The sequence below is a fragment of the Ornithodoros turicata genome, chromosome 9 (assembly GCF_037126465.1).
Source record: "Ornithodoros turicata isolate Travis chromosome 9, ASM3712646v1, whole genome shotgun sequence".
Taxonomy (NCBI): domain Eukaryota; kingdom Metazoa; phylum Arthropoda; class Arachnida; order Ixodida; family Argasidae; genus Ornithodoros; species Ornithodoros turicata.
The window spans coordinates 12,223,222-12,249,324 of NC_088209.1; the positions used below are offsets into that span (position 1 = coordinate 12,223,222).

General features: G+C 46.7%; 1 protein-coding gene and 1 long non-coding RNA gene across 2 annotated transcripts; one reads left to right on the forward strand and one right to left on the reverse strand.

Annotated features, from left to right (window-relative positions):
- On the reverse strand, window positions 1-16,315 carry LOC135368115 (uncharacterized). Its single transcript, XM_064601202.1, has 3 exons — window positions 16,183-16,315; window positions 10,313-10,441; window positions 1-4,747 (listed from the first exon to the last, which is right to left on the reverse strand). The coding sequence occupies exon 3, from the start codon at window positions 4,726-4,728 to the stop codon at window positions 244-246; it is 4,485 nt and encodes a 1,494-aa protein (XP_064457272.1). The 5' UTR covers window positions 4,729-4,747; window positions 10,313-10,441; window positions 16,183-16,315; the 3' UTR covers window positions 1-243.
- On the forward strand, window positions 15,082-25,409 carry LOC135368116 (uncharacterized). Its single transcript, XR_010414678.1, has 3 exons — window positions 15,082-15,652; window positions 16,127-16,258; window positions 24,314-25,409. It is a non-coding gene; the product is annotated as an uncharacterized LOC135368116 (long non-coding RNA).
- The last annotated feature ends 694 nt before the right edge of the window (window positions 25,410-26,103 follow it).

The window sequence follows — 26,103 nt, forward strand, 5'->3', positions numbered from 1 at the left end:
CACGTGAACTATGTAAAAGTGTTTATTCCTTGGCACCCCGTCCATAAAATAGTAACAATTGCGAATTGTATGTTTCTTTTTTTGCTTCGTTCATTATTCAACGTCCGACCAAGCATCCATGTCACTCGATGCACCTCCCCACGACGTTCCCTAGCCACCGGAAGAGCTGTCTTCTCCCCTTCCACTTTAGCGTCGACCTTTGAAAGCAACAAATTCTTCCTCCTAGGAATCTCCCCTAGCACTCTAGTGTAGGGAAGTGCGTCCAGAACAACTAGTAGGTGACACGTCGAAGAGCAGTACTAACTGTTTCATCACAGCCGGAGGCTCCGAAAGGGGTGCAATGTTCCCCGACCCAAGGATAACGCGTGCAATGCGCGCCAGGCCGCTTTCTATGCGTTTTATCTCGCTATGCCGATCCGGATAGCTGGGTTTCTCAATATATTTGCTTCCATCACTGATGCTTAAATACGGAAAGAGCGCTTGAAAAGCCGCGTGATAAGTGTCTTTTTTCTTTGCGTCGTGCACTACTCTGCGCACCTTTTCCGGCGAATAATAGAAGCTGGCATATATGTCACTAAAATGTCTGCCATAGCGCGATAACATCAACACCTCCTCGTAGATCCACCAATGGTGCCGAGGCGGAGGCGTATCTGCGCCAATTTCGAGGTTGTGCAGGCACGAATGGGGAAGCAGCATTCTGATGGCCTCAGGCTCACCGTATTCGAGCGCTAGTTCCAGTGGCGTACGACCAGCTCTATCTTTAATATTCGTCCGTGATCTGAGAAGTAGCAGCCTTACTAGGTCGATTTTCGGTTGTCTGCATATACTCAAGAACAGGGGTGTCCTCCCCACATCGTCATAGACGTCCACTGGCAGGTGAAGAAAAGGAAGCTCGACTGCCTCGAAGGCAGACGTCCCCCTCTCGCACGCTATTGTACTTTCTGCAAAAAGTGCGTCTGAAAGTACGTGATGTAGTGCTGTTTTGCCGAACACATCAAAAACTCTTGGGTCGCAATAAGAGAGGAGAAGCTGCAGGGTGCCGGACGAGTTTGCATGGAATAGGAGGGTCCCGCCGGAGTTATCTCTGATAGTATCCACGTCTACGAGACCTGTTCTGTCACCACGTTCACCGCGATTCCTGCAAAAGTTCCGGAGGAGCACGCCCATCAGGGAGCAAAGGTTACCCTGCAGCGCTTTAAACAGTGCAGACTTACGAAGGACCGTTTCTCCCGTAAGATTTTTCACTGCAGTGGGAATTTCTGCAGCCCATACGACGTTGTCATCTGGGTACCGACAGCAGAATACATCCAGTCTGTCCCACGCTTGGAGCTTATCCGCGTACATCAAGGGTGTCATACCAAAAATGTCTTTGGCTCTCACCGCACAATTCACTGGTAGGGCCTTCAGTACATCTGGCTCTACGTGTAACGCAGCCAAGTGCAGTGGTGTTCGACTAAATTCGTCCAAGTGGTGCATGTCCTGTTCTGTGAAGTGTGTGGGGTTTGAGGATGTACTTGCACCGATAAGGGAAGCATGGGAGGGTGAGGAGGATGCTGCGAAACTGTCGAGGAAAAACATAACTCCTTGAAGCTCGGTCGCTAAATACATCTCTAAAACTGTGGCTCTTAGGGCAAGACTCTTAGCTCGCTTTACCTTGTTGAACAGAAACTGTGCTGCGAAAAATTCGGCGAAGGTCGTGTGGGTGAAAACAGGAACACCGTTTCGAACTCCATCTAACAGACCGTCTCCGAGGAGGCTCTCAGCCGCTTCTTTCATGAGCTCCCCATCTGGCTCCATGTCCTCTTGCTCATCCGGTGTTACAATCTTATCTTGCCACTTAGTTCTAAAAATGGCACCTGCCGCTAGGAGGCTCAACTTCCGCTGGGATTCTTTCTTTGCCTGCTTTAGTCTATGTACTAAATCTCGCGTACTGGCTCCAGGGTCCAAGTTCATTTTCTCCTTGACCTGTATATCTTGCTTGTAGTCCACGAACTTCTTGTAAATATCGAATTTGGTTCTGTTCTCTTCAGAACTCTGCATGCCTCCTATCGGCTCTCGACCGAGGAGGTGATCTGTCTCCAGTTCACCGACTATCCGAATTAGAAGTGGATTGTCCAAAGGCTTCATACTCTTCCCCATCATCGCCCCATATTTATTGATCGTCTGCGTAGCGATCGTGTCTAGTCTTTCGTCGTCAATGTTATTTGCGCCGTTTTCCTTCCAGAATCGTTTTAAAAACTCCGGAAGCTCCTTGAGCGAAAATGGAAGCAGCTCTAACGACACTGTCCGAACGGAGTCTTCAATCGAGGTCCTAAACACATTGCGGCTCAGAAGAAATATTTTTGCGATTCGCATAGAACGTAGGTGCTGTACAAGCTGGAGTACGTACCGGCGATCGTCTCCGTCGATCTCGTCGAAACCGTCGAAAATGACGACTACCTCAAAGGGTCTTCCATGGTGCAGACTGTGCTGAAAAAAAGCCAACTCCAGTCCTTGGGCTCTTACGCCGAACAGGAGGGCCAACTGCTGGACGTCTTCTACATTGCTTTTTGATTCAACGCATAGGATGTTTTGAGCAAGGTCGATATAGAACACCCAGCTGTTCTCTTTCTCTTTCTCTATGGCTCTCAGAATGTGGCAGGCCAATGCACTCTTTCCGATTCCGGGTTCACCACAAATGACGACTACCTTCTCTTGTGACTCCACCAGGTAATCCTCACGGTAGCTCTCTGCTCCCACCCACGGAAGGTGACTTAACGAGCCATTTGAACAGATCCACACGAAAGAATTTCGAAGCCTGTCATATTTTAACAGGTGAACAGTTTTCCCACGAAAATGCATTCTGTTTGTGAGGAGTTCGTAAGCGTCCCTGTTTTCAAGAACCACGAACTTTTCAAAGCCATTCAAATCCTTCATGTCGTACACTTTTACACCCCTTGCAACAAAAGTGGAAACCGTAGCTCGAGAACATTCATAAAAGGCGAAGGCCTCGTCTTTAGAATCTAAACTAATCCTGGCGACGTCGACTTCAACCTTCCTCTCCAGTCTTCGGTCCATATAGTAAGCACTTGCGTACCGTTCCAGTTTAGGAACCGACGACCCAATTTCGATCAGCTTCGATTCGCATAGTTTTAGGAATGTTGCTGTGCTCAGCAAATCTGCAAAGGTACCTAAATCTATAATGGCTTCCAAGGGTACTCTATGATCTCGGCCTTGAAACTGTATGCAGGTTCCTTTTCGTACTTGGTCAATGCACACTCGTGAGATGTTGCTGAAACTAGCTTCGGGGACATCGGCAACGTGATGTTTCTTCTCAAAGAAGGCGTCCCGTTGTGCTTCTGTCACGTAGAAGTCTCTGTCTACGTCAGAGACAATTAGGAGGACTCTTGTGCCCGTCACGTCACAAACCTGGCTGAGAAGACTGAGTGCCTTGGAAGTTTTTCTTCTATCGTCGCAAGTTAGAATCACAAAGCTGCATTTGTTTTCTATCAACACGCATTGAAGCTCGAAGTCCCACTGAGAGGCTTCAAAGAATAGATATGGCTTTCCCGTAGACTTGACGGCGTCGTTTGCGAGTATCTCGAGCAGCGACAGTTCTGGACCCGTGAGAATGAGAAGTGGGACATCCTTGAAGTCCTGGTGTCTCTTTGGTTTATCGAAGTTTACTCCGAGCTTATCTACCTTATCTGCTTTTTGGAGTTTCGTATTTTGGTTCTTAATGTTTTCTGCGTCTTTAGCCGACCCGGGACAGGCGTTCTTAATGTATTTGTTCATATCTGGTAGGACAAGTTCTTTGTAGAATTTGAGGAGCTCCGGTGCCTGACCTTCCAGGATGGCGTGTCCTTCTCCGGGACTGCCATGCTGAGCAAGGATGTGCGGCACCCGTACGATGAGCTCCTGCTCAGTGGCGTAATCGAACGCGAGCCTAATTTTTTCGTCTAAGTTTCCTTTTCTTTCAATGCGTTCAAGGACATTTTCGTAGCACTGTTTCCTGTCGAGGTCAGGGGAACAGTAGGGCTTTCCCGTGTTCCTGTACACCAGGTGAAGTGCAATGTGACAAAGCTCGTGCGCTAGTGTTCCCAGCGCTTCGGAGCTTTCTTCGAGAGTCGCGTCGGTTGATTCTTCCATCTTGGCTGCGACGAAAATTTCTTCTTTGTCATAGTCTGTTATTCCAAGAACGCTCGTTCCACTACATCCCACCATGGGCTGGACGTCGTCCCTGTCTAAGTCGAGGCGGATCCTTAAATTATGCGCTGTCGCGGCCACTTGCAGAATAGGTCGGATCAACTCAATGTTGTCGAGTGCGTCATACATGAGGTCCACACTTGTTTCGAAGTCGACATGCTTCGTTTGACAATCTGTTCTGTTTTTCAGGTATTCTACGTAAGAGCCCTCGTATTTCGTAACGAAGAACCGTTGTCGTTGAAGCTCTGATCGCTGAAGCGGATTCAGATCATCAAAGCATCTCTTCTCTCGTTTACTTCCGAACATGCACGCGTGCGAAAGAAGCAATCCATAAATGTAGAAAGCGTTATTCTTCACTGCTCTGTGCATGGCCGATTCGTTGCTATCGGGGTGCAGCCATTTCTTCAGGTGTGGTGCCGTCTCAAGGCAGCGTCGCACTTGAAGGTCGTTTCTTTCCTCTATTGCCTGGTGCATTTCTCTTCGTATGAGCTCCCATCGTGGTGACTCCTCTCCCTGCATACTAGTTTGAAAGGACGCATCCATGCTTGCGACGAAGTGCCTCCTGCAACGAAGTGAGAGTCAAATGAAGCAGGCACGGTGTAACGTTACGCGGGAGATCTCAAAATGCAACCATGCCCATGATTCCGGGACACACCTTCTGAAAAAACTGCATAGGCTGACAGAGGAAGACGACGCAAGGAACTCGACTTTACAGAGTGACGCGTAACCCACGTGACGAGCGGAAAAATTTGGGCTGAGAGAGGAGGACATACCTGGAGGCGAAGAGACTCCCTTCTCGCGGTGCGCCGTGATAGCTAGAGTCACTAAATAAGCTACGCTTCAGAGTAGCGACACTGAGCCGCCATGTTGTTTCGGATGACCTCCAGCGCCATCTATTTAGCGCTCTTCGAAGTGTCGTCTTCTTCTACTGCTGAACTTCACCTTCATCTATTTCTACTGCCAAAATAGAGGTGGGGCTGGAGGTCATCCGAAACAACATGGCGGCTCAGTGTCGCTACTCTGAAGCGTAGCTTATTTAGTGACTCTAGTGATAGCAACACTGCGTAGTAACGGGCACGAGAAGTTGGAGAAAAGTGAAAGAACACACACACACACATACATTGGATGATGATGAGGTGGGCGTTTCAAAGAACAAAAAAAAAAACATATCTAACCACGAAACTGAGCACCAGCTACAAAGCTTCTCCAGGGTATACAGGGTGTCCCAGAAAACGTGTCATTGAATTATAATAAAAAAAACTACACCACCAAGAGTCATGCGGTCAACGGCATTTGCTCTTACTCTGGTTTTGCCACCTCCTGATGTGAATGTCACGTAACCTAAGTTTAATTATGTAAATTTTTGCGAGCTTAAGTCTGAAATTTGCCAAGTAAAGGTAACTTTTTTACCCCACCAATGTGAAGAGCGTGTCTAATTTAGTCAAATTAATGATAATTGGCAGGGATATTCAGGAGCTATTTCATCGAAAAAAATAGCCGAATAGCATGCTCTACACTCTTAAAAATGAACTTCACCTCATAGCACGCTCCTAGCCAAACATCATCTCGAATGATATCGTTATCTGCCCTGATTTGTTGAAAACGGGAGGCGTACGCCTTTTCTGTGACAATTATGAGCAGCATAAGTGTCACAAAAAAGGCGTACGCCTCCCGTTTTCAACAAATCAGGGCAGATAACGATATCATTCGAGATGATGTTTGGCTAGGAGCGTGCTATGAGGTGAAGTTCATTTTTAAGAGTGTACGCATCTCCCACAGGATAGCGCAAAGTGAATTTTTCAGCGCAATCTTCGTCGGTCCGACGAAAGGAGGTTGGAAACCCAGCCCACCGCGGCATCGCAGAAAGAGATAACACAGGCATGGCTTATCACGTCCGACTTTCGTTGGGATAATGCTTGCCCTCTCCCAATTTTAGGAACTGCTTCTTTTTCTACTATCACTCTGTGGGCTGGCTTTGGAACCTCCTTTCGTTGGACTGCGAGTGATTGCGCTCAAAAACTCATCGCGCGTTATGGTCTGGTGCTCGGAAAAGCATGATGTTCCGCTATTTTTTTCGATGGGATAGCTCATGGGTATCACTGTCAATTGCCATGAATTTGAGTGAATTCTGCTCGCTCTTCATATTGGTGAGGTAAAAAAGTGACCTTCACTTGGCAAATTTCCGAGTTGAGTTTGCAAATATTTACATAATTAAACTTACAATACATGACAATCACATGAGGAGGTGGCAAAATCCTAATAAGAACAAATGCCGTTAACCGCATGATTCCAGGTGGCCTAGTTTTTTTATTATAATTCAATGACACGTTTTCTGGAACACCCTGTATATAGACAGGTAGCGAAACTCCCATAGGTCCCAGCGCCTTCAGATGACGCCGTGATACAGACCGTCAGCGCCATCCATCCTTTGCGCGGACTACCACTTTTGTAAATAAATGACGTCAGATATTGACGTCAGCAGCATGAATAATAAGCAGTGCATAATTAGATATGGTGCGTTCGCATTTGCGTTGTATTCCCTTCCCCTTTTCCTGACCGAACCATATATAGGGTGTTCAAAATTAAGCTTTCACTCGCACTTTATAAATAGGCGAACAAAAGTAAAACTGGTGCTATTTTTCTGTTCTTTGAGAAAGAAACAGATGCTACATAATTAGCAGCACCTGCTTCTTACACAAGTAGCGTAAAGTTATCATCCGGTTTCCTGTAATCGCTGTGTTTGCGTAGCACTCGTGAAAGCTTAATTTTGAACACCCTGTATACTAATCACCCAGAGTAGCACTACCAAACGAGAACAGATAAATATTAATCATATCAGGTTTAATGACACATATGAGTTTGAAAGACAGAGTTATCATTGTGATAACTTCGTCAAAATCTGCAGGTTTTGACGACAGGTGCGTGTTAACCACAAATAAACAGGAAGTTTCACTTAATGTGCATTCCTAAACTAGACTTCAACGTACACGTAGTGATTAGCTGCTTGTGTTTCTTCAATGAGTGGCCATAATGGGTCCGTTGTAGAAAACATGGCATAGTTGGTGCACAGCTGATTCGCTAACCTTCACGCAATGATGGTCGGTCTTGCCATGACGAAATCTTTTCTTCTTCTTTTTTTTTTTTCTCTGGGGCAGCAACACGGGATGAATAGCACTCATCTGTTCACACGTGTTAATCTTAGTCTACAGCTTCGAGATGTGAACGTTCTTCCTGTTTAATTCAAAAAGTGCACGAACTCTTACACACACACACAGCCCTTACGTAGTCACGCATTGAAAAATGTGCACATGCGGTTCTAACAAAACCAGGTGGATGCATTGCTTGAATGGAGGACAGCGAGTACGCAGGTGAAGCCGACTCAAAGAGAGGGTAAACAACGGGAAATAACAGGACGAGCTACAATAGAGAGTGAGTAGCAACGTACCAGCATTGTTTGAGATATTAATGACAGTGTATCTTGTTTGGCATCTTAATGATATTAAGAGGTGTTACCAACGTTCCGTTTCGCAACAACAACAGGAGCAACAATGAACAAACAATGAACAAACGAGACGAACTCCCTGGTCGAAAACCAGACTTGTACGTAACGTGTTACAAGTTATTGCGTTACTTGTAATCAGTTCGTTCTTGAGTATTTTTTTCGAGTAATCATTACATTTTTGAACCAGTAATTTTTCAAGTAATTCGATTACAATTTTGAGTAATCAATTACAGTCAAACCTCGCTTTACGAACACCCTTCGTTTCTCAAAAAATCGTTCGTAAATCGAGGTATTGGTAAATCGAGGTCCGGTGAGTGCAGTGCACAAATACCTCACAAAAACACGGGAAATTAATTTGAATAAGTTTTATTTTTGAAAATACTGTGTAATTGTGCTTTGCACCATACTTTCTGCGGGGTCTATCCTGTTTAGAAGAGACGACAGAAGTCTGATACTTGACTCACCACCCGGTCCTCAAAGTACCGTATCGCGCGCGGATGAGACTGTTTCCAACGGCAAATATTACGCTTGTCACCGGCTGTCAGGACTGAACGCCTTCTCTTGGAACGGCAAGATGTTTCCATCTCGGAGACCTGGTCCAAACTCACAACCGTTCGGCTGTAAACTCCCGAATTATTCTTTCAGGAAATGGTGAATCATGTTTGTGGAACGTAGCGACGTTGGGACATTGTATGTTTGACCTTGGCAGCATGTACTGAGGAACTTTCATTATCCTCCGGTCCATTGGCCTGGTCCTCTGTACGTTCATAACGCCCGTTCGTATATCGAGGTCAGAATGGCTTGGCTACTTTGGGTCCGTTCCCTAATAATCCGTTCATAGTTCGGATATCGAGGGTTCGTAAAACGAGGTCAAAATACACGGAAAAAGTTTGGTTCCCTGTGGAGCCGTTCGTAAGTTGAGGGAATTCGTATATCGAGGGTTCATAAAACGAGGTCCGACTGTACTTTTGAAATAGCGCCTGACCCAAAATAACACTGATCTGTGACAAATTTCTTGTGTCTTTGTTGGGCTATTCTACTGTAGTAAGCGGAGAAAATATTATTGCTACTTCTCACACGCGAGTCTTTCGCGCTATTTCAGCTGTCCCAATCATTTGCGAGTTGTATTTTTTTTTCCACCTCGAAGCGCACAGGGGCGGATATTTTTGCACTAACTCAAAGTAACGGCCCGAGTAACGCGTTAATTTTACAATCGACACTCAATTGCATTTTGAATCGAGTAATTTGTAACGGTAATCAATTGCTTTTACTACAAGAGTAACGGCAACGGTAATAAATTACTTTTTTGGAGTAACGGGCACAAGTCTGGTTGAAACATCCCAAATCAGAACCTTTGGTAGTGTATTTGGGAGAAGGAAGCGAAGCCTCACCAAAACCACTCCCAAAAATATCTTTTGGCTACGCCAATAAACCTACACTCTTAAAAATGAACTTCACCTCATAGCACGCTCCTAGCCAACCAGTATCTCGAATGATATCGTTATCTGCCCCGATTTGTTAAAAACGGGGGGCGTACGCCATTTCTGTGACACTTACGCTGTTCATAATTGTCACAGAAAACGCGTACGCCCCGTGATTTCAACAAATCAGGGCAGATAACGATATCATTCGAGACAATGGTTGGCTAGCAGACTTGTGCCCGTTACTCGAAAAAAGTAATTGATTACCGTTACCGTTACTTCTGTGGAAAAAGTAATTGATTACCATTACCAATTACTCGATTTCAAATGTAATTGAGTAACGAGTAGAAAAGTAATGCGTTACTTCGGTCGTTACTCTGCATTCACGCAAATTATAACCGTCTTTGTGTGCCTCAGAAAAAAAAAAAAAGGTTCAACAGCGGAACAGCTGAAATAACAAGACAAACAAAAACACGTAGGACAAGGAGATCTGTACGCCCAGGAAGACGTTGACCCGATTGAGGAAGAGCATTGCATGGAACTTCCCCATGACTCACTAAACCTCCAAAGCTTCAGGTACCATCACACTGGTGTAGGAAGAGATTAGGGAGAGAGACTCTGAAATTCCAGAGCGTTATTACAATGACCTCCGCCTGCTATAGTAGAACAGCCCAACGAAGGCTGATGGCACCAGGGGCTTGACTTGGGGCAGAACATCTAAAAGATAAGCTAATATCTGCCGGAAAAGTAATCAATTACTGAGTAATCGATTACTCAGAAAAGTAATTGATTACTCGAAAAATTACTTTGACAGTAGAGTAACTGATTACTCGAAAAATTACTCAAAAAGGTAATTGATTACAAGTAACGCAATTACTAGTAACGCGTTACGCACAAGTCTGTTGGCTAGGAGCGTGCTATGAGGTGAAGTTCATTTTTAAGAGTGTAGGCACACTCCTCAGATAGCCCCCTACTTTTGCAATTTGAGGGTAGGAATGTAATGGTAACGTACGCTGGCATACGCGAAAGAAAGTCGAGCAAAGTCTGTCTTGAATGGCAGGTCCGTTCTTGTAGGTGTTCGGCTCCAAAAAGAAAATATTTTCGCGCGTGTTGGATTGCGCTAGCGGAATGTTTCGATCGATCAGAGAAACGTGGTGTGCATTTTTAAAACACCCCGTTTTCACGAATCTTCAGTGATGCTTACCTTTAAAATTTGACGTTTGTGTTGGCTTGTTGGGCGAAATCTCCAGAGGCAGCATTCAGATGACCATGCGTCGACAAAAATACAGCGATCATGTTGCTCGATGAAGATGGCTCGCGAAGAGGCTCGAGCCTAAATACGGGTGCATGCAGAGAAAAGAAAACTTGAATGAAAGAAAGAAAAAAGAGAGAGAAAAGAGGAGAAAACTGCCTTGTCAGCCCTTGTGACATTTCTTCAGAGGTGCGCGTTGGAGTCAGTCTATTGGGGCCATGTAATTCACTGTGCGGTAATTCACTAAGCGAACCGGTGATTTTGGATTTTGCCCCTTGGCCGATAGTTATCGCGAAAGTGGGGGTGTTCTCTTTTATATTTATTTTTCATGGGGGGGGGGGGGTCTGTTTATGGGACTAGCCGAATTTGTTGTGTGACGAATTCAACCGCTCCCTAGTATTTTCAACATCAACACCAACACACCAAAACTTGGAGATGTATTATGAATGCTTGAATAAAACGTCAGAGTGCAAAAAATGAAAAAAAGAGAGACACGAATAGCAATTTTAAGTGTCTTACAAATTGCAAATAATCTGCAAAGGACTTGGAGAACACAAGAAGACAACCCGTCTCCAGCAATGCCCCTGGCAATGAAATTCCGCAATCCCCATCATCAAACAGAACTGTTGTTGTGGTTTAGTCGAGCAAAATGCAAGATTGGCGATTTCACCTTGTGGATGAGTACAACCACATGTATCAGCCGCTGATATACGCCTAGCACTGAGTGCTTGAGGTCGGCTTTATTTGAAAAACCGTTGGGCGCGTTAAGTAGCGGCCCCAGAGCGTAGTAAGCGGGATCCTTTTTACTGAACTATGTCACTCCTTTTCCGCGGCGCGCCGCTCTTGATACACCCTCGCGCTCCAGATCGCAGGTCGGAGAGCCTAAAAACTGGTTTAAGTCCGGTTTAGAGTCCGACGGAGCGGGGCGTAACGACGCGCAGCGCACCGCCGAGCATCGCGAGCCGCCGCCGGTGAGTTCATAGTCCGACGACACTCGTCGAAGCGCGGCTAGGCGGCAACGCGCGATACTTCAGCCGCCGTCGGGGGAATATAGACAATGCTCTACATCTGGCGGTGGCCAGCGAGCTGTGCACGGCGTGGGCTCCGGTCAGTGGCGTAGCCACACCTCCAAGGTAGGGAGGGCTCGATACGAATGCCAGCCCCAGTTCCAATCCCCCTCCCGCTGATACTGCACTCTAAGAAAAAAAGGAGTGAAACGGGGAGTAATTGCAGCTTCTACTCCCCTAGTCTGCAATTACTCCCCATTTTAGTCCCCTAACACGACATTTAGTCCCGACATTTACTCCCCAGGACTGCAAATTGTCACTAAACTTCGCGAATGGACTCCTGAACGCAACAGTCTAGGTAAATATGTGCCCTTGGTTAATTTCAACGACATAAGGCTGTATAACTCAGACAACGTAGCAATTTTCCAGCCACACAGAGTAAGAAACAGTTAGCGCATCTTTCTTCGCATATTGTGCCCTAGTATGGCGCAAGATTTTATATCACTCAATATAACACTGTCGACGGTTTGCTTCAAAGTATTTTCATGCACGCACACCAATTATGTACCTGAGACTCTTACAACAGCGCGTGAAATGCAGTCTCCGCCCTGTGACATTCATTTACTCCCGTGCATTTACTCCCGAAAGGGACCATTTTTTGTGGCAATGCATTTAGTCCCCAAAAGGATTAAAAGTACTCCTTTTTTTCTTAGAGTGTGGGTGCGCCACCACACACATACTTGGGCATACCGCAAGAGAGGGAGAGAAATACATGATGACGATGATATGGGGATGACTTCCGCATACCGCAAGATAGGAGATGCAACTCTGGCATAATTGATTTGAACGTTCACAATGCGATTACGTTTAGGCTGTCATAAGGCCGTGTCACCAGATTCCGGAATGGAAGTACTTTGAAAGGCTCATACTTTGAAAATAATTTAAAAATGTAGATAGACGCCAGGAACTGCAAGAACTTTCGCGATCGTCACATTGCCCCCCCCCTCCCCGCCCATATAGCATAGGTCGGCCCGTGGCAGGTAGGGGGGCTCGAGCCCCCCCCCCCCCCCCCCCCCCCGTGGCTATGCCACTGGCTCCGGTGGACTGGAATGTTCCAACATGGCGTCGCTTTTGGTCGAAGCTGTTAAGGAACATGCGTGCATATATAATGCACGACGGATGAACTATGATTTAAAAAAAAAAGATGGAGAATAGCTGGGAAGACCGTGTGACTTTCTTCTTCACTCTACCTCTTTCCTGTTTGTTTGTTTTTCTCTTTTTTCTTGCTCTACTTTTCCATCCACAAACGCGTTTTCGAGTAGCCAGTCCTGACTGGGTTGGTACTAACATCTCCATATTTTTCTTTCATTTCCAATTCCAATTCTTCTTCAATTCCGTGTTCATGTTTAGGGGTACCAACAACCGTGTTACAGTATAGTACAAACATAAGCTGGGAACACGGATTGTCTTCTGTCGGTGTGTGTTCCAGCACGCGGGTACAGTTCCCAGATATGACTGCTTTCCCACTATGAAATGTGAAAATTTTCCCGAAGATATCTCTGGTTGCGCTGTGCCGAATCCCGTCCGACTATGATCCCGGTAGGATGAGGAAGCGTGGCGTGGCGTGGTGAAGAGGCTGGATATCGGCGCGGGCGGCGATGGGCGAAGATTACGTCGGACTGTGACCAGCCACTATGAAATTTCCCGAACCCTCATACTTTTTTTCGATGGAAACTGTTCTTCCCGCAGAGAAACTAATATGCCACAAATTTTTCCGGACGAAATCGCTCCACTCTGCGAGGAGCGCGCGCTGGAAATGTCTCTTCCGCGTTCCTCCTCTCCCGCGCATATTTCCCTGCCGATGGTGTAACTGTACGGACCGCTCTTCGGTTCCCCGTTACGTCACCGGTGTTGCACAATGGCAAGTAATGCCGCGAGCTCGCGCTGTGGCTGCCGCCACTGCCGAAATCTGCCGATCGCGCGAAAGCTGCTGTCATGGAGATTTCCACTCCCGATGAACGCATACGCGGGATCCTACGGCGCATGCTCCTGGCGGGATTCCTCGGCTCGGCAACACGTCACGATGACGTGTTGCTGAGCCGGCCGTGGTCGCGTCAAGGGGATGAAACTCGCGAGTTCCTTTGCGGACTAAAGTGAGGCGCTGCGAGCCTTTCGCGTCATCAAACGTCATGAAACGTCAAAATTTTTACGTCGAAGCACGAGTTCTCTACCGAGAGCATCCCATTGGCTCCTGCGGCCGCTCCTCTGGTATGCGAGCGCTCATTGGTCGGTTTGAAATTATAACCTTTTCGTGGCGCGGGAAAGCCGGCACCGCCGTGTCTGGGGTGCCGGATCGGCCGGAGCAGGTCGCCGTAAAGTTTCGAAATATATGGTGCAGCAGGGACGCACGCAAAGCATCTTTGCCGGTGCCGCTTTGGATGGTTTTTAGTGCCCGTCGATACCGGCTCTGCAAAAGTCGAATCCTCTTGGATACTTCTGCAAGTAAATTCAGTGATAGATAAGTGGAAGGCAGGACTGCTTCGCTTGCTTGGCGCGACAACGATTCAAGAAGCATCTGTGTTTTTCCACTCGATGGCAGGTAAGTCAGTTCCTATTCCATTCTGCCGCTTAGAGTAACATAGCATAGCACCGCACCTGTGGCATATACGCAACATTTCGGCCGGTAGAATTTTTAGTTTTCACGTTTTCTGATCCCTGTTCTGGCCTTTCTTACTCAGGTATCAACTAGGTACTGCTCAACTCATATCTGCTTCAGAAAAGCATCTGCATGGACGCAATAGAATGGATATGCCACTCTGAGTGGTTGGAACATCATCTTTTGGTTTAGCAGCAGCACAGGTTCCTTTGTGACGGGTCAGCCTTGACATGTGACACTACACAAGCAGCAAAGGAATATGGACATGTTTTCTGTCATGCTGGATTTGTGAATGTGTGTGCCTGTGCAGTGAATTTACTGATCTACTGTGAAATCTTCCACGTGAGACATATCAGCTAACAGTGAAGGCGAAGTTGCTTCGGCATATATTACTCGAACTTCAGAAACAATGTTCATGTGAAGTTTGTGTTTCGCGCAGATGCAGAAGTCTGCATATGTATGATTTGGAAATACCAATCCCGAAAAATAAAGCACCTTGTGCAACAGAAGGAGCCAACGTTTCCGCGTTTTATTTATTTCACTGGATGCGAACGAAAATGCAGAACCGCCAAAGCGGGGGAGAGAACAGAGGGGAAAGGGAAAAAGAACGCCTCGGTAGCGTCGCTTTACGTCACCCGTCACCCAGGGAGACAAAATAAAAGAAAGCAAAAAAACTTCTCTACCGAGGCCCAACGATTGGCCCGACGTCAGAGGTCACGTGAGTTTTTCCCGACAATAGAAATATACTACACGTTCATTCCCCTGGTCGCGTCAAGTTACCCGTTGTGTCTCCGCTCGGCAGCTCGTCACGGCGCGACGCCAGCTGTCCTCCCTTCGCCGCTCCGTTTAAATTCGCTCCCGAGAAATCCGCTCGCGCGACGAAAGTAAAATTTCGGTTCTAGACTCAGAAAAATGTCTTCTTTCGAACGAAACGAAGAAAAAAATCGTTTCATAGTCCCTTTAAGGGCCAGCTCTCACTTTGCCACGCCCGACGCGACGTCGTGATTAGGAGGCGGAAGTAGAGGCGCATTTCTGCCGCGCTGTCGAGGCGGTTCGGAGCACCTCATTCACTGACCGAGTGAACATTGTGGCAAGCAGATCATTCAATCGGTCATTCCATTCAGTTCGTTCTCCTCCTCGCTTCTTCTCCGCAGGGCTGGCACTCCTTCGCATGCGCCGAGGGCGATTCACATTCCGCAGCTAAGGTTCGCAGCGGACAACATAGATTGCAGCGCCGTCGTGAGTAGCGGGACGGCAGATTGCAGAGATTGTGCAACAAGCGACGACCAGAGAGACGAAGGGCGTCACTGAACTGAACTGGTGAACGAATCTTTTGGTCGTTGGTGAATGAGTTCATTCAGTTCACACGACTGAGTCGTTCAGTCTGAACGAATCATTCACGACCGACACATCACTAATCGCGCAGCAAGATGGCGGCTGTTTCCAGCAAGTGGAAATTTCAGTTGTTGAGATGCACCGCATGTTACAGTGGGATTGCAACATACGTTAACTGTTTCGAACGATGGGCATCATCTGCGGGAAGTTGTTGGATGTTATGACGTATTGAGTTGGGCAACTCACGCGTCAACGTCCAATATTGCCGTGCTGCTTGTGCATTTGGTGCAACAGGTACGTACCATTTTCTGCATTTTCGGTCAATGTGGTGTGTGCACGGGCAATATGGGGCCCATATTGCCGACATTTTCCCCATATTGGTTCACGCCTGGCAATATGGGGCTCATATTGCCAAGTTTGAGCCAATACAGGGGAAATCCTGGCAAAACGAGTCCCATATTGGACCTATATCGCCAATGCCCAGCCATATGGGTCCAATATTGTGTGCTGCTTGGGAAGTTACCTCTCTATATAACCACGGTTGTTTTGGTGAATAAACTGTTGACAGTAGCGTTCTGCGTGTGTCGTCGTCGTCCCGTTTTGGCGCTTTTAATCAGGACTTCACGGCATATGGATTTGGAATCGCACGGGAACTAGGGATACTCACGATGAAAATAAGACAGTAGCCGGATAAATAACAGAAAATGCTACATATAGGTGTAAAGCTCTGACACTAACGGCAACGTCCTTGCTCTGTTGGTTATACAGGAATACACACACAACGAAGAAAGAATACCGGAGTGAAACGAAAGAGCTCAACTCACCACGGTGGATCCGGACAGGAACAGCCATGTCCGCTCACTACTGAGTGTCGGCTATCACACGTGTCTCCATATAGAGGTAGTAACATACCCATACCCTCTTGTACTTTCTCTTTTGCAGCCGCGGCTTGAGGCGACATCACTTGATAAGACACTCTCGACGAAGGCTATGTAAATAACATGTCCCGTGCTGTTTTTGTCCTCGCGATATCTGTCGGTGTCATGTCCCCCAGGCAAGGGTGTTTTTCTTCTTTTCTCGCAGTCTTATCAAGATATTGTTTCTAGAAATCCGACACACGCGAAAAGACAACAAATTGGGTAATCGCAGCTCATGCTCACAGTTGTTTCACGGTGATAAAACGTATCCGTATGGAATCCGTAACCGGTATCCGTATGGTATCCGTTATCCGTAAACGGAATCCGTATGGGTGGGCAAGTTCCAAGGCGGTCGTTTACGGTCACGCTCTTGAAAGTAGCATAGTTGCCCTTTCTTGTACCGTCAACCACGCTAAACTGACTCTAACATTTTGTGTTTGTTCTGTTTTGGTTGTTCGGCAACGAGTAAAATGACCTCCCGCGAACAGAGCGGCGAGCGCAGGTTACCCTGCGGCGCTCCGCGCGCGGCCTCTGTCCCGCCACATTTTTCAAGGATTCTAAACCATTAAGGCCTGTTCCGACATATAGCCGCGCGATATGTAAAAAGATCGCGCAAAAGATCACGCAAAAACTGCGCTCACTGTTATCGGACGGTTCACACTTGTAAAACGACGCTATTCGCTCCGAGATTGAGCAGTGTCGGCACGCTGCGGAGAAACGATGAACTACCATTATGTGGACCACGACCTACTAGATTATAACGACCATGTCAGGCGTACCCCTCCCATGCGCCGCATTTTTGAAAGGCAGCGGTGGCGCTTCTGATCGTCCTTGTTATTTCTTCCTCAACTTCTACAATACTTTGTACTTCAGCTTACCTTAGTATTTCTGTACAAGCTGTGGACTTCCACAGATGTTTAATTCTGAGGTTGATTATTATCATCATTCTACGCGTTTTCATAGGAGCTATCGCTGTCGTCTGCTACGGTTGTCGTACATACGCTTCTGCGAGTTCAGAATTCAAATTTCCATCGTCCAATCGTGCGCCAGTCTGCCAGGGCGCGTCAGTAGCGCCCCTGGCGGATCGTGCGGACATTCACCTCATAGGGTTTGCTGATTGTGACATGGTCGTTATAATCTAGTAGGTCGTGATGTGGACGCGTCGTCTGCTTTTATTCGTGTATTCTGCGTTTACTGCAGTAAGTGGAGCATTGGAGAACCGGACAGTATCGTACCAGTAATCTTCCGGTGAATATATACTAGAATTACGGAAAAAGAGTTACCAATTCCGAACATCGGCCCACGTGTTATCCACACTAGAAGGGCGACAGTTTCGCCCCCTATATAGGTCGATTTCGCAGCGAATAGTGCTAAAATTTAGCGGAGGTTCGGTAGCCGTTTCCTGTCTGTCACATCATAGCGTCTCCGGAGTGCGACAGCGTGCGGACGTACCAGTTTGATCAACTGACTACACGAAAAACTAGCAGGCATTTTGGATGACAGGCTCGACGGTTCGAATTCGGTCGCCGTGCCGTGAAGTGCGGAAGCAAAACAACTCCAGGACTTCCGCGACGTCATCGCTGAAGCGGCTCCTCATTGGTCAACATGAATGTAGTGCTAACATTAGCGCTGAAAAAGTTAACACGAGCTCTATTGCGGCAAGCGCTAATTTTTAGCGTCTTTGAGTACTGCGAGGACGAAGATATTGCGCTATTTTGTAGCGCTATATAGCAAGTCGCTATATGTCGGAACATACCTTTAGTATGGTGGGCTAGAAACACGGGTGTGCCAATCGGCCTATCCAATGCATGGGGAAGGGGGGTCCCTCAAATGAAGGATAGATGGAGTCGTCGCTCGCAGCGAACCATGCGGTTCGCCACGAACTACAAAGGAAAACTAAGTCTCCGCCTGTGTCTCCGTGTAAGCAATAAAACATTTTTGATGTCGAAGCTTTTTTCAGCGGCAACTGTTCCTTCTGCTTGCATTTATGGTTGTCAATTAGGGGACCGTACGTCGAAGTCGTCACGTAACAACGGCAGACGGGTGTGCCTAATGGCACACACCTGAACGTCTCGATGTGATAACACATCCCATGCTGTAGATGTTCGTTCGTCACCTTATCAGTAAAGCGCGTGGGCGTGTATATGCTTTGATTCCCAACTTCGGTGGACAAGAAAATAAATAAGGAAAAAAAAACGCTATCTCGTCTACTTCTTGCTTCGACAGACGTAAAATGAAGGGATTCTCGTGGAATAATATTCCACTGGTGAAAATATTTCTAACATTTCTAACATAGAGTGAGATCAATAGACAGCAGAATGGTTCCTGTTGTGGTTTCGCAGTGTACTAAGGGCCACAACAGATTTTGTTCGTCAATTTGTGATACTATACGAGCGACTCGAAAGTATCATCGATTCGCCTATCTTCACCTGCTGAGAATCTTTGCCACAGTTTTGCGGCGTTTCGTATGAAACCTGTCTGTCGTGCCGTAAGTCATAAGTCGCAAGACATGCCACTGTCGTCATATGGTACTGTCGTTAATGCTTGATAGAATAGATTGCTGTATAGAGTTTCCTGTTTCGTCGGGCTGCCTCATAGCGTCCTCGATAAACTGCACCGGTGCGCACCGGTGCGACCTGGTGCGGCTTGCCATCCTCGATAAACTGCACTGGTGCGCACTGAACGTCCTCGATTAAAGGAATGCACCCATTCAGTGCAGCACTGAGTTGCCCCGAACCCACACCGAGAAAATCGGCCGAGCGCCAGAGTGCAATCCCAAGAAGCATCGCGATTGCAGGAAGCAGGAGGAAGGCGGAAGCGGCAAGTAGCCAGGTGTAGCCGGGCAAGTAGCAACAGACAGCCATCGTCAGCATGGCATTCGATCGGTGCCGCTCGCCAGGTGCCTCTCGCTACGGGTCACGCAGCCTACTAGCCACAACGAGCACAGATCTCTAGGTGGCGCATGCTAGTATCCATCAGATCAACCAGTGCAGTGCAGTTTCATGTTCGATAATGCCTCCGCCCAGGGCACCGCCAGTGTAGAGCACCACGCACCACTGTGGTTTCGGGGCAATTCCGGAGCAAGTTTATCGAGGACGTTCAAAAGCAAACAAATAAAAAAGCAGTGAAGGCCAGCCGCGGTGATACCTGCAACAAGACAACTGATAACGAGTGACTCGTGTCCTTGTTTGTCCGTATCGCATCCCAAGCCCTGACATTCGCACACCAGCGCTCTTGGGCAAACTGTAGTGGAACATCACGTGACTTAGGAAAATCCGCCAGAGCGCGGCCCTATCGCGGACTTCAGCGTCCCTGGAGCATCCTTCATTTTTGGGTACTTGAAAAACTTGCCCATTGGCACGCCCGTATTTCTAGCTCACCATACCTTTAGGAAAAAGCGTATCGGAGAATGAGGGAAGGAGGAGGGTACGTCGTGACACCGCCTCTTCTCCTGGCACGTGACTCGTGACGTAATTTAAAAGCGATAAAACCCCCGTGCCGGGGAACAAGTCAACAGACACACAGCCTGTCCAGACACACAGTCAACAGACAACAGACGACACAACACACAGGCCTGTGTGTTGTGTCGTCTGTTGACTTGTTCCCCGGCACGGGGGTTTTATCGCTTTTAAAGTATGCTGTACCGAACAGCCCAATTTTTAACCATTTTCGTGACGTAAGCTGGCTCAGCGCGTGAGCTGCGCAGTAAGAAGAAAATGCACAGTGACGTTTTTGAGGTCACCCGAGGGGGATCGTGCCGGTCGTCCCTGGCTACCTTTTTTCCCAATGTTCTTTCTCTCTCTCTCTCTCATTTCTAAATATGATTCCGCAGTGAGAATACATCGCACAGCGAAAATATTGAGTATGGTGGCTCCTGATAGACAGCTTGACGAACGAGACAAGGTTTTCGAGCAACATTAAATGTCCACCACATCGCTCCTTTGAAGGAACACAAAAATAACATTGTCCGAAACCCCCGCGCTTCAACCCCTTCAAAATATTTCACCCAAATGTTTCATCTGACCGTGCGAAGTTAATTTACAAAAACGACCTCAAAGTGGAGGAGATCGGGGCGGTGTGGCATTTCCGAGCGATCTGCTTGCCTGTCTGTCGGCATATTGCTCGGGGCATCACGCGTCTCGGGCCGCCTTCACAGAGAACTGTGCGGACACTTGTCAGAAAGGAGGGCGACGCAAAATGCTGAGACATCCCTCATCCCGTATTGGCCCATACACAGATCTTCAAAAATAAAAAGCGTCCCTGCATATACCGGCTCCCATGGCCTAGATGATAGCTCCCACCAGCTCCCATTGCCGAAATGTGTCGAACAGTCGGCTTATTGTGGCGCCACCGCAGGCGTGTAGCAATGAAGAAAGCAAAATATAACAGCAGCAGCTACGGTATTTTTTACGTCACCTGAAAAGCGACAGTCCTGCATGGAAACATTTGTCCTAAAGCGCCTTCCAAACACCACGTGGAAGAACGATGGAAGTGGAGAAGAACGCAACTCTCATATATCCGTTCTAGAGGGAAAAAGTGGAGGACGAAATGTGTCGAATAGTGGGTGTATAGTTGCCCCGCCGCAGTAATGTAGAAATGAACAAGGTAAAATATGACATCAGCAGCTACGGTATATTTCACGTCAGCTGAGAAGCGACAATCCTTCATGGAAACATTTGTCCAAAAGCGCCTTCCGAAAACCACGTGGAAGAACGCAACTCTCATATATCCGATCTAAAGGGAACAAGTGGAGGACGAAATGTGTCAAATAGCGGGTATATAGTGGCGCCGCCGCAGTCGTGTAGGAATGAAGAAAGCAAAATACGACAGCAGCATCTACGGTATTTTTTACGTCAGCTGAAAAGCGACAATCCTTCATGGAAACATTCCTAAAGCGCCTTCCAAAAACCACGTGGAAGAACGCAACTCTCATATATCCTATCTAGAGGGAAAAAGTGGAGGACGAAATGTGTCGAATAGTGGGTATATAGTGGCGCCGCCGCAGGCGTGTAGGAATGAAGAAAGCAAAATATGACAGCAGCATCTACGGTATTTTTTACGTCAGCTGAAAAGCGACATTCCTTCATGAAAACATTTGTCCTAAAGCGCCTTCCAAAAACCACGTGGAAGAACGCAACTCTCATATATCCTATCTAGAGGGAAAAAGTGGAGGACGAAATGTGTCGAATAGTGGGTATATAGTGGCGCCGCCGCAGGCGTGTAGGAATGAAAAAAGCAAAATATGACAGCAGCATCTACGGTATTTTTTACGTCAGCTGAAAAGCGACATTCCTTCATGGAAACATTCCTAAAGCGCCTTCCAAAAACCACGTGGAAGAACGCAACTCTCATATATCCTATCTAGAGGGAAAAAGTGGAGGACGAAATGTGTCGAATAGTGGGTATATAGTGGCGCCGCCGCAGGCGTGTAGGAATGAAGAAAGCAAAATATGACAGCAGCATCTACGGTATTTTTTACGTCAGCTGAAAAGCAACATTCCTTCATGAAAACATTTGTCCTAAAGCGCCTTCCAAAAACCACGTGGAAGAACGCAACTCTCATATATCCTATCTAGAGGGAAAAAGTGGAGGACGAAATGTGTCGAATAGTGGGTATATAGTGGCGCCGCCGCAGGCGTGTAGGAATGAAGAAAGCAAAATATGACAGCAGCATCTACAGTATTTTTACGTCAGCTGAAAAGCGACAATCCTGCATAGAAACATTTGTCCTAAAGCGCCTTCCAAAAACCACATGGAAGAACGCAACTCTCATATATCCTATCTAGAGGGAAAAAGTGGAGGACGAAATGTGTCGAATAGTGGGTATATAGTGGCGCCGCCGCAGGCGTGTAGGAATGAAAAAAGCAAAATATGACAGCAGCATCTACGGTATTTTTTACGTCAGCTGAAAAGCGACAATCCTTCATGGAAACATTCCTAAAGCGCCTTCCAAAAACCACGTGGAAGAACGCAACTCTCATATATCCTATCTAGAGGGAAAAAGTGGAGGGCGAAATGTGTCGAATAGTGGGTATATAGTGGCGCCGCCGCAGGCGTGTAGGAATGAAGAAAGCAAAATATGACAGCAGCATCTACAGTATTTTTACGTCAGCTGAAAAGCGACAATCCTGCATAGAAACATTTGTCCTAAAGCGCCTTCCAAAAACCACATGGAAGAACGCAACTCTCATATATCCTATCTAGAGGGAAAAAGTGGAGGACGAAATGTGTCGAATAGTGGGTATATAGTGGCGCCGCCGCAGGCGTGTAGGAATGAAGAAAGCAAAATACGACAGCAGCATCTACGGTATTTTTTACGTCAGCTGAAAAGCGACAATCCTGCATGGAAACATTTGTCCTAAAGCGCCTTCGAAAAGCCACGTGGAAGAACGCAACTCTCATATATCCTATCTAGAGGGAAAAAGTGGAGGACGAAATGTGTCGAATAGTGGGTATATAGTGGCGCCGCCGCAGGCGTGTAGGAATGAAGAAAGCAAAATATGACAGCAGCATCTACGGTATTTTTTACGTCAGCTGAAAAGCAACATTCCTTCATGAAAACATTTGTCCTAAAGCGCCTTCCAAAAACCACGTGGAAGAACGCAACTCTCATATATCCTATCTAGAGGGAAAAAGTGGAGGACGAAATGTGTCGAATAGTGGGTATATAGTGGCGCCGCCGCAGGCGTGTAGGAATGAAAAAAGCAAAATATGACAGCAGCATCTACGGTATTTTTTACGTCAGCTGAAAAGCGACATTCCTTCATGGAAACATTTGTCCTAAAGCGCCTTCCAAAAACCACGTGGAATAACGCAGCTCTCATATATCCGTTCTAGAGGGAAAAAGTGGAGGACGAAGTGTGTCGAATAGTGGGTATATAATGGCGCCGCCGCAGGCGTTTAGGAATGAAAAAAGCAAAATATGACAGCAGCATCTACGGTATTTTTTACGTCAGCTGAAAAGCGACATTCCTTCATGGAAACATTTGTCCTAAAGCGCCTTCCAAAAACCACGTGGAAGAACGCAACTCTCATATATCCTATCTAGAGGGAAAAAGTGGAGGACGAAATGTGTCGAATACACTGATCTCGATTGTAAAAGGCTGGATGGCGGATAGGGAGCGCGAGCGTGAAGAAACCGGCCGCCATCTTACTGTACCCACAACAGTTCCCGCGGGCGATCATGCCGGCTTGTTGTAGTTACGGCTGCACCAGCCGTACGGGAAAAGGAGAGGGCACAACTTTTCACAGGTGAGTCATTCGTTATTAAGGAATAAATTGACGTTCATTCTGTACATTTCTTTGACGATTTCGAACAGTTTTTTTGCACGAAACCAGCACTTGGTGCAAGTTGTTAGATGGCTCTTCCGAGGCTCAAGCGAACGCCCTGGTATTTTGCCCGTCGTCAATGATAGTTTGAGGTCATAATATGTTACAAGGAACATGTTACTGTACAGTGGTAGTGTTGTCATCCGTGTATGTGCGGCACTCGAGCGCTAAACTGCGTGCATTGCTAGCCCGGTACACGGTGTTCTCTACCCAAGGAAGTAGGCAGTCACCTTTTTGAATCAGCTTCGCGAGGAAAGTCTCATCCTTTATGTGTTTGCGTTGTTTACTGTTTTAGTGTTAAGTCGTAGCAAGGGATGTGGGGCTTTACGTCGTGAGACAACTGTGATCCTGAAACAAAGTTGAAACACGGACGGGTTGGTTATCCATTTTAAATCGATAGAAAACCCCAATGCGAGGAGACGACGAAAGGGACAAAGGACGAGACGAACACAGCAGTGTATGGCCAACCAAAGACTTTTATTTGTGAAGCATGTGCTGTATTTGTCTCGTCCTTTGTCCCTCTATCGCTATTACATCTGTGATTATGAACTGACAAAGAATGTCTCCGTTGCAATAATGTCACTGGGGTGCGTCATCTAGCTCTTTTGTGTCTGACCTTTGTTGTCAGCTTCTTGCAATAACTCCATTAATAATTGGTTGCATGCAATGTTATTTGTGACAGTATATAAGACGTGATCTCTTGATACAGGTTTCCTCATAGCCGCCCTCTCATACTCAAAAAATGGGTGCAGAACCTGTGCAGAAAAGACTGGACACCATCAAAGACCTCGGTGATCTGCAGCAGGCATTTTTAGGAAGACTGCTTTGACCGGACTGGGCAGACAGTGTGCCTTAAGACCGACGCAGTACCAACAAAGTTTGATTTTCCACAGCACCTCCAAAAAGTAAAAGCTTATGCATCACATCAAAATTTTTTAAGCTATTCTGGATAGTGTGTGATTGCTCTGCATTAACTGTCATAGATGTGAACCACATATGTACAGTAGACTCTCAGTAATTCAAACCAGCAGGGGACTGGTGATCATTGTGTTGATTACTACACATACACATCTAAACATGGGCCGCAAGGAAGAATTAGGTCATGGGAGCACATTTGTCTGGTACAAATTAGTGACCCACGTTGCTTACATCTAATGTTGGTTACCTTTATGCTGCCACAAGTTTCCTTTTGGACCCCTGAAACGCTCTGTAATCATTTTAGCTGCAATGGGAGTGTCCTCTCAGCATCTCAACTGCTTGCAAAATGTAAACATCTTAAAAAATGACACAGTTTTGAAGATTTCACATTCTGGAAATTTGCAACAGCAGAGGCTGTCAGAGTGCGACCTACTGAAAGGTTTGTTTTACGGAAGCAGATTTGTGGTAGCCATTCCTTCAAAGTAGTCATATCTTATAAAGGAATGAAAAGCGTGAAATTAGCACAAGTGCCGTTCGAATTTTTAATACACTGGACACATAGCCTGCCAACCCAAAATTTTGAACTTGTTTGAGCTACAGTAGTTTGATCCCCTTTTGCAGGACACTTAAGTAACCAGACAAAATAAACTGCCCACAAGTGTGAATTATCAGAGCTTACATTAATGAGAGCCCACTATACAGAGATCAGCATATATGGATAAATAAAAGGGTGGTGTTTGCGCGTCATTACTCATTCCAATGTCAAATTGGATTCAGTAGTTTTGCATAGCGCCCCCATACGTCATCATTTTTGAAATAAAAGTATTGTCTCCTTACACATTCCCTGTACCTTCAAAATGCATAATGACAATAAATAACTGCTGAACTTAAAACTGTTTATTGTCTTTGTTCTTCAAACATAACATCTTGGAACTTATTGACGAATGCATATTTCGTTACATCTTTGTTACACAGAATGCACAACCAAGAAAGCCCCCTGCCACTAGACATAAAGTAGAGCAGGATACCATCGGTAGCACGTCACAGCCAGGACCATCTTGGGGCACACCAGGGCCGTCATCAGAAGTGTCACAAGCCTCATGTAGTCTTGCAGCTGACCATACATACGTAGTGCAGGAAAGTCCTCGTACATTAAAACTGAAGGTGAACGTCGCAGTTGAGGCACTAGAAGGTGCAAGCAAAAAAGTGAAGCATACCCACCAGAAGAATTTGAGACTAAAGAAAAAGGTGGTAACTGCAGGAAGTGTGATTGAAGACCTCCAGAAAAAGTCACTGGTTTCAAAGCAGTGCAGCGACATTCTCCGTGGCTCCCTTTCAGGCGTGCAGTTGGATTTGGTGCTACGTACTATACACAACAAACATGGGAAGATCAGCAGGGAGCAGTACCCCCCATCCCTACATAGTTTTGCTCTCACACTGCAGTTCTACTCCACGAAGGCGTACGAGTATGTGAGAAAGACATTCAATTTGGCACTTCCGCACCAGGCAACAATTAGGTCATGGTACAGTGCAATCCATGGTGAGCCAGGATTTACACACGAAGCCTTTGATGCCTTGAAA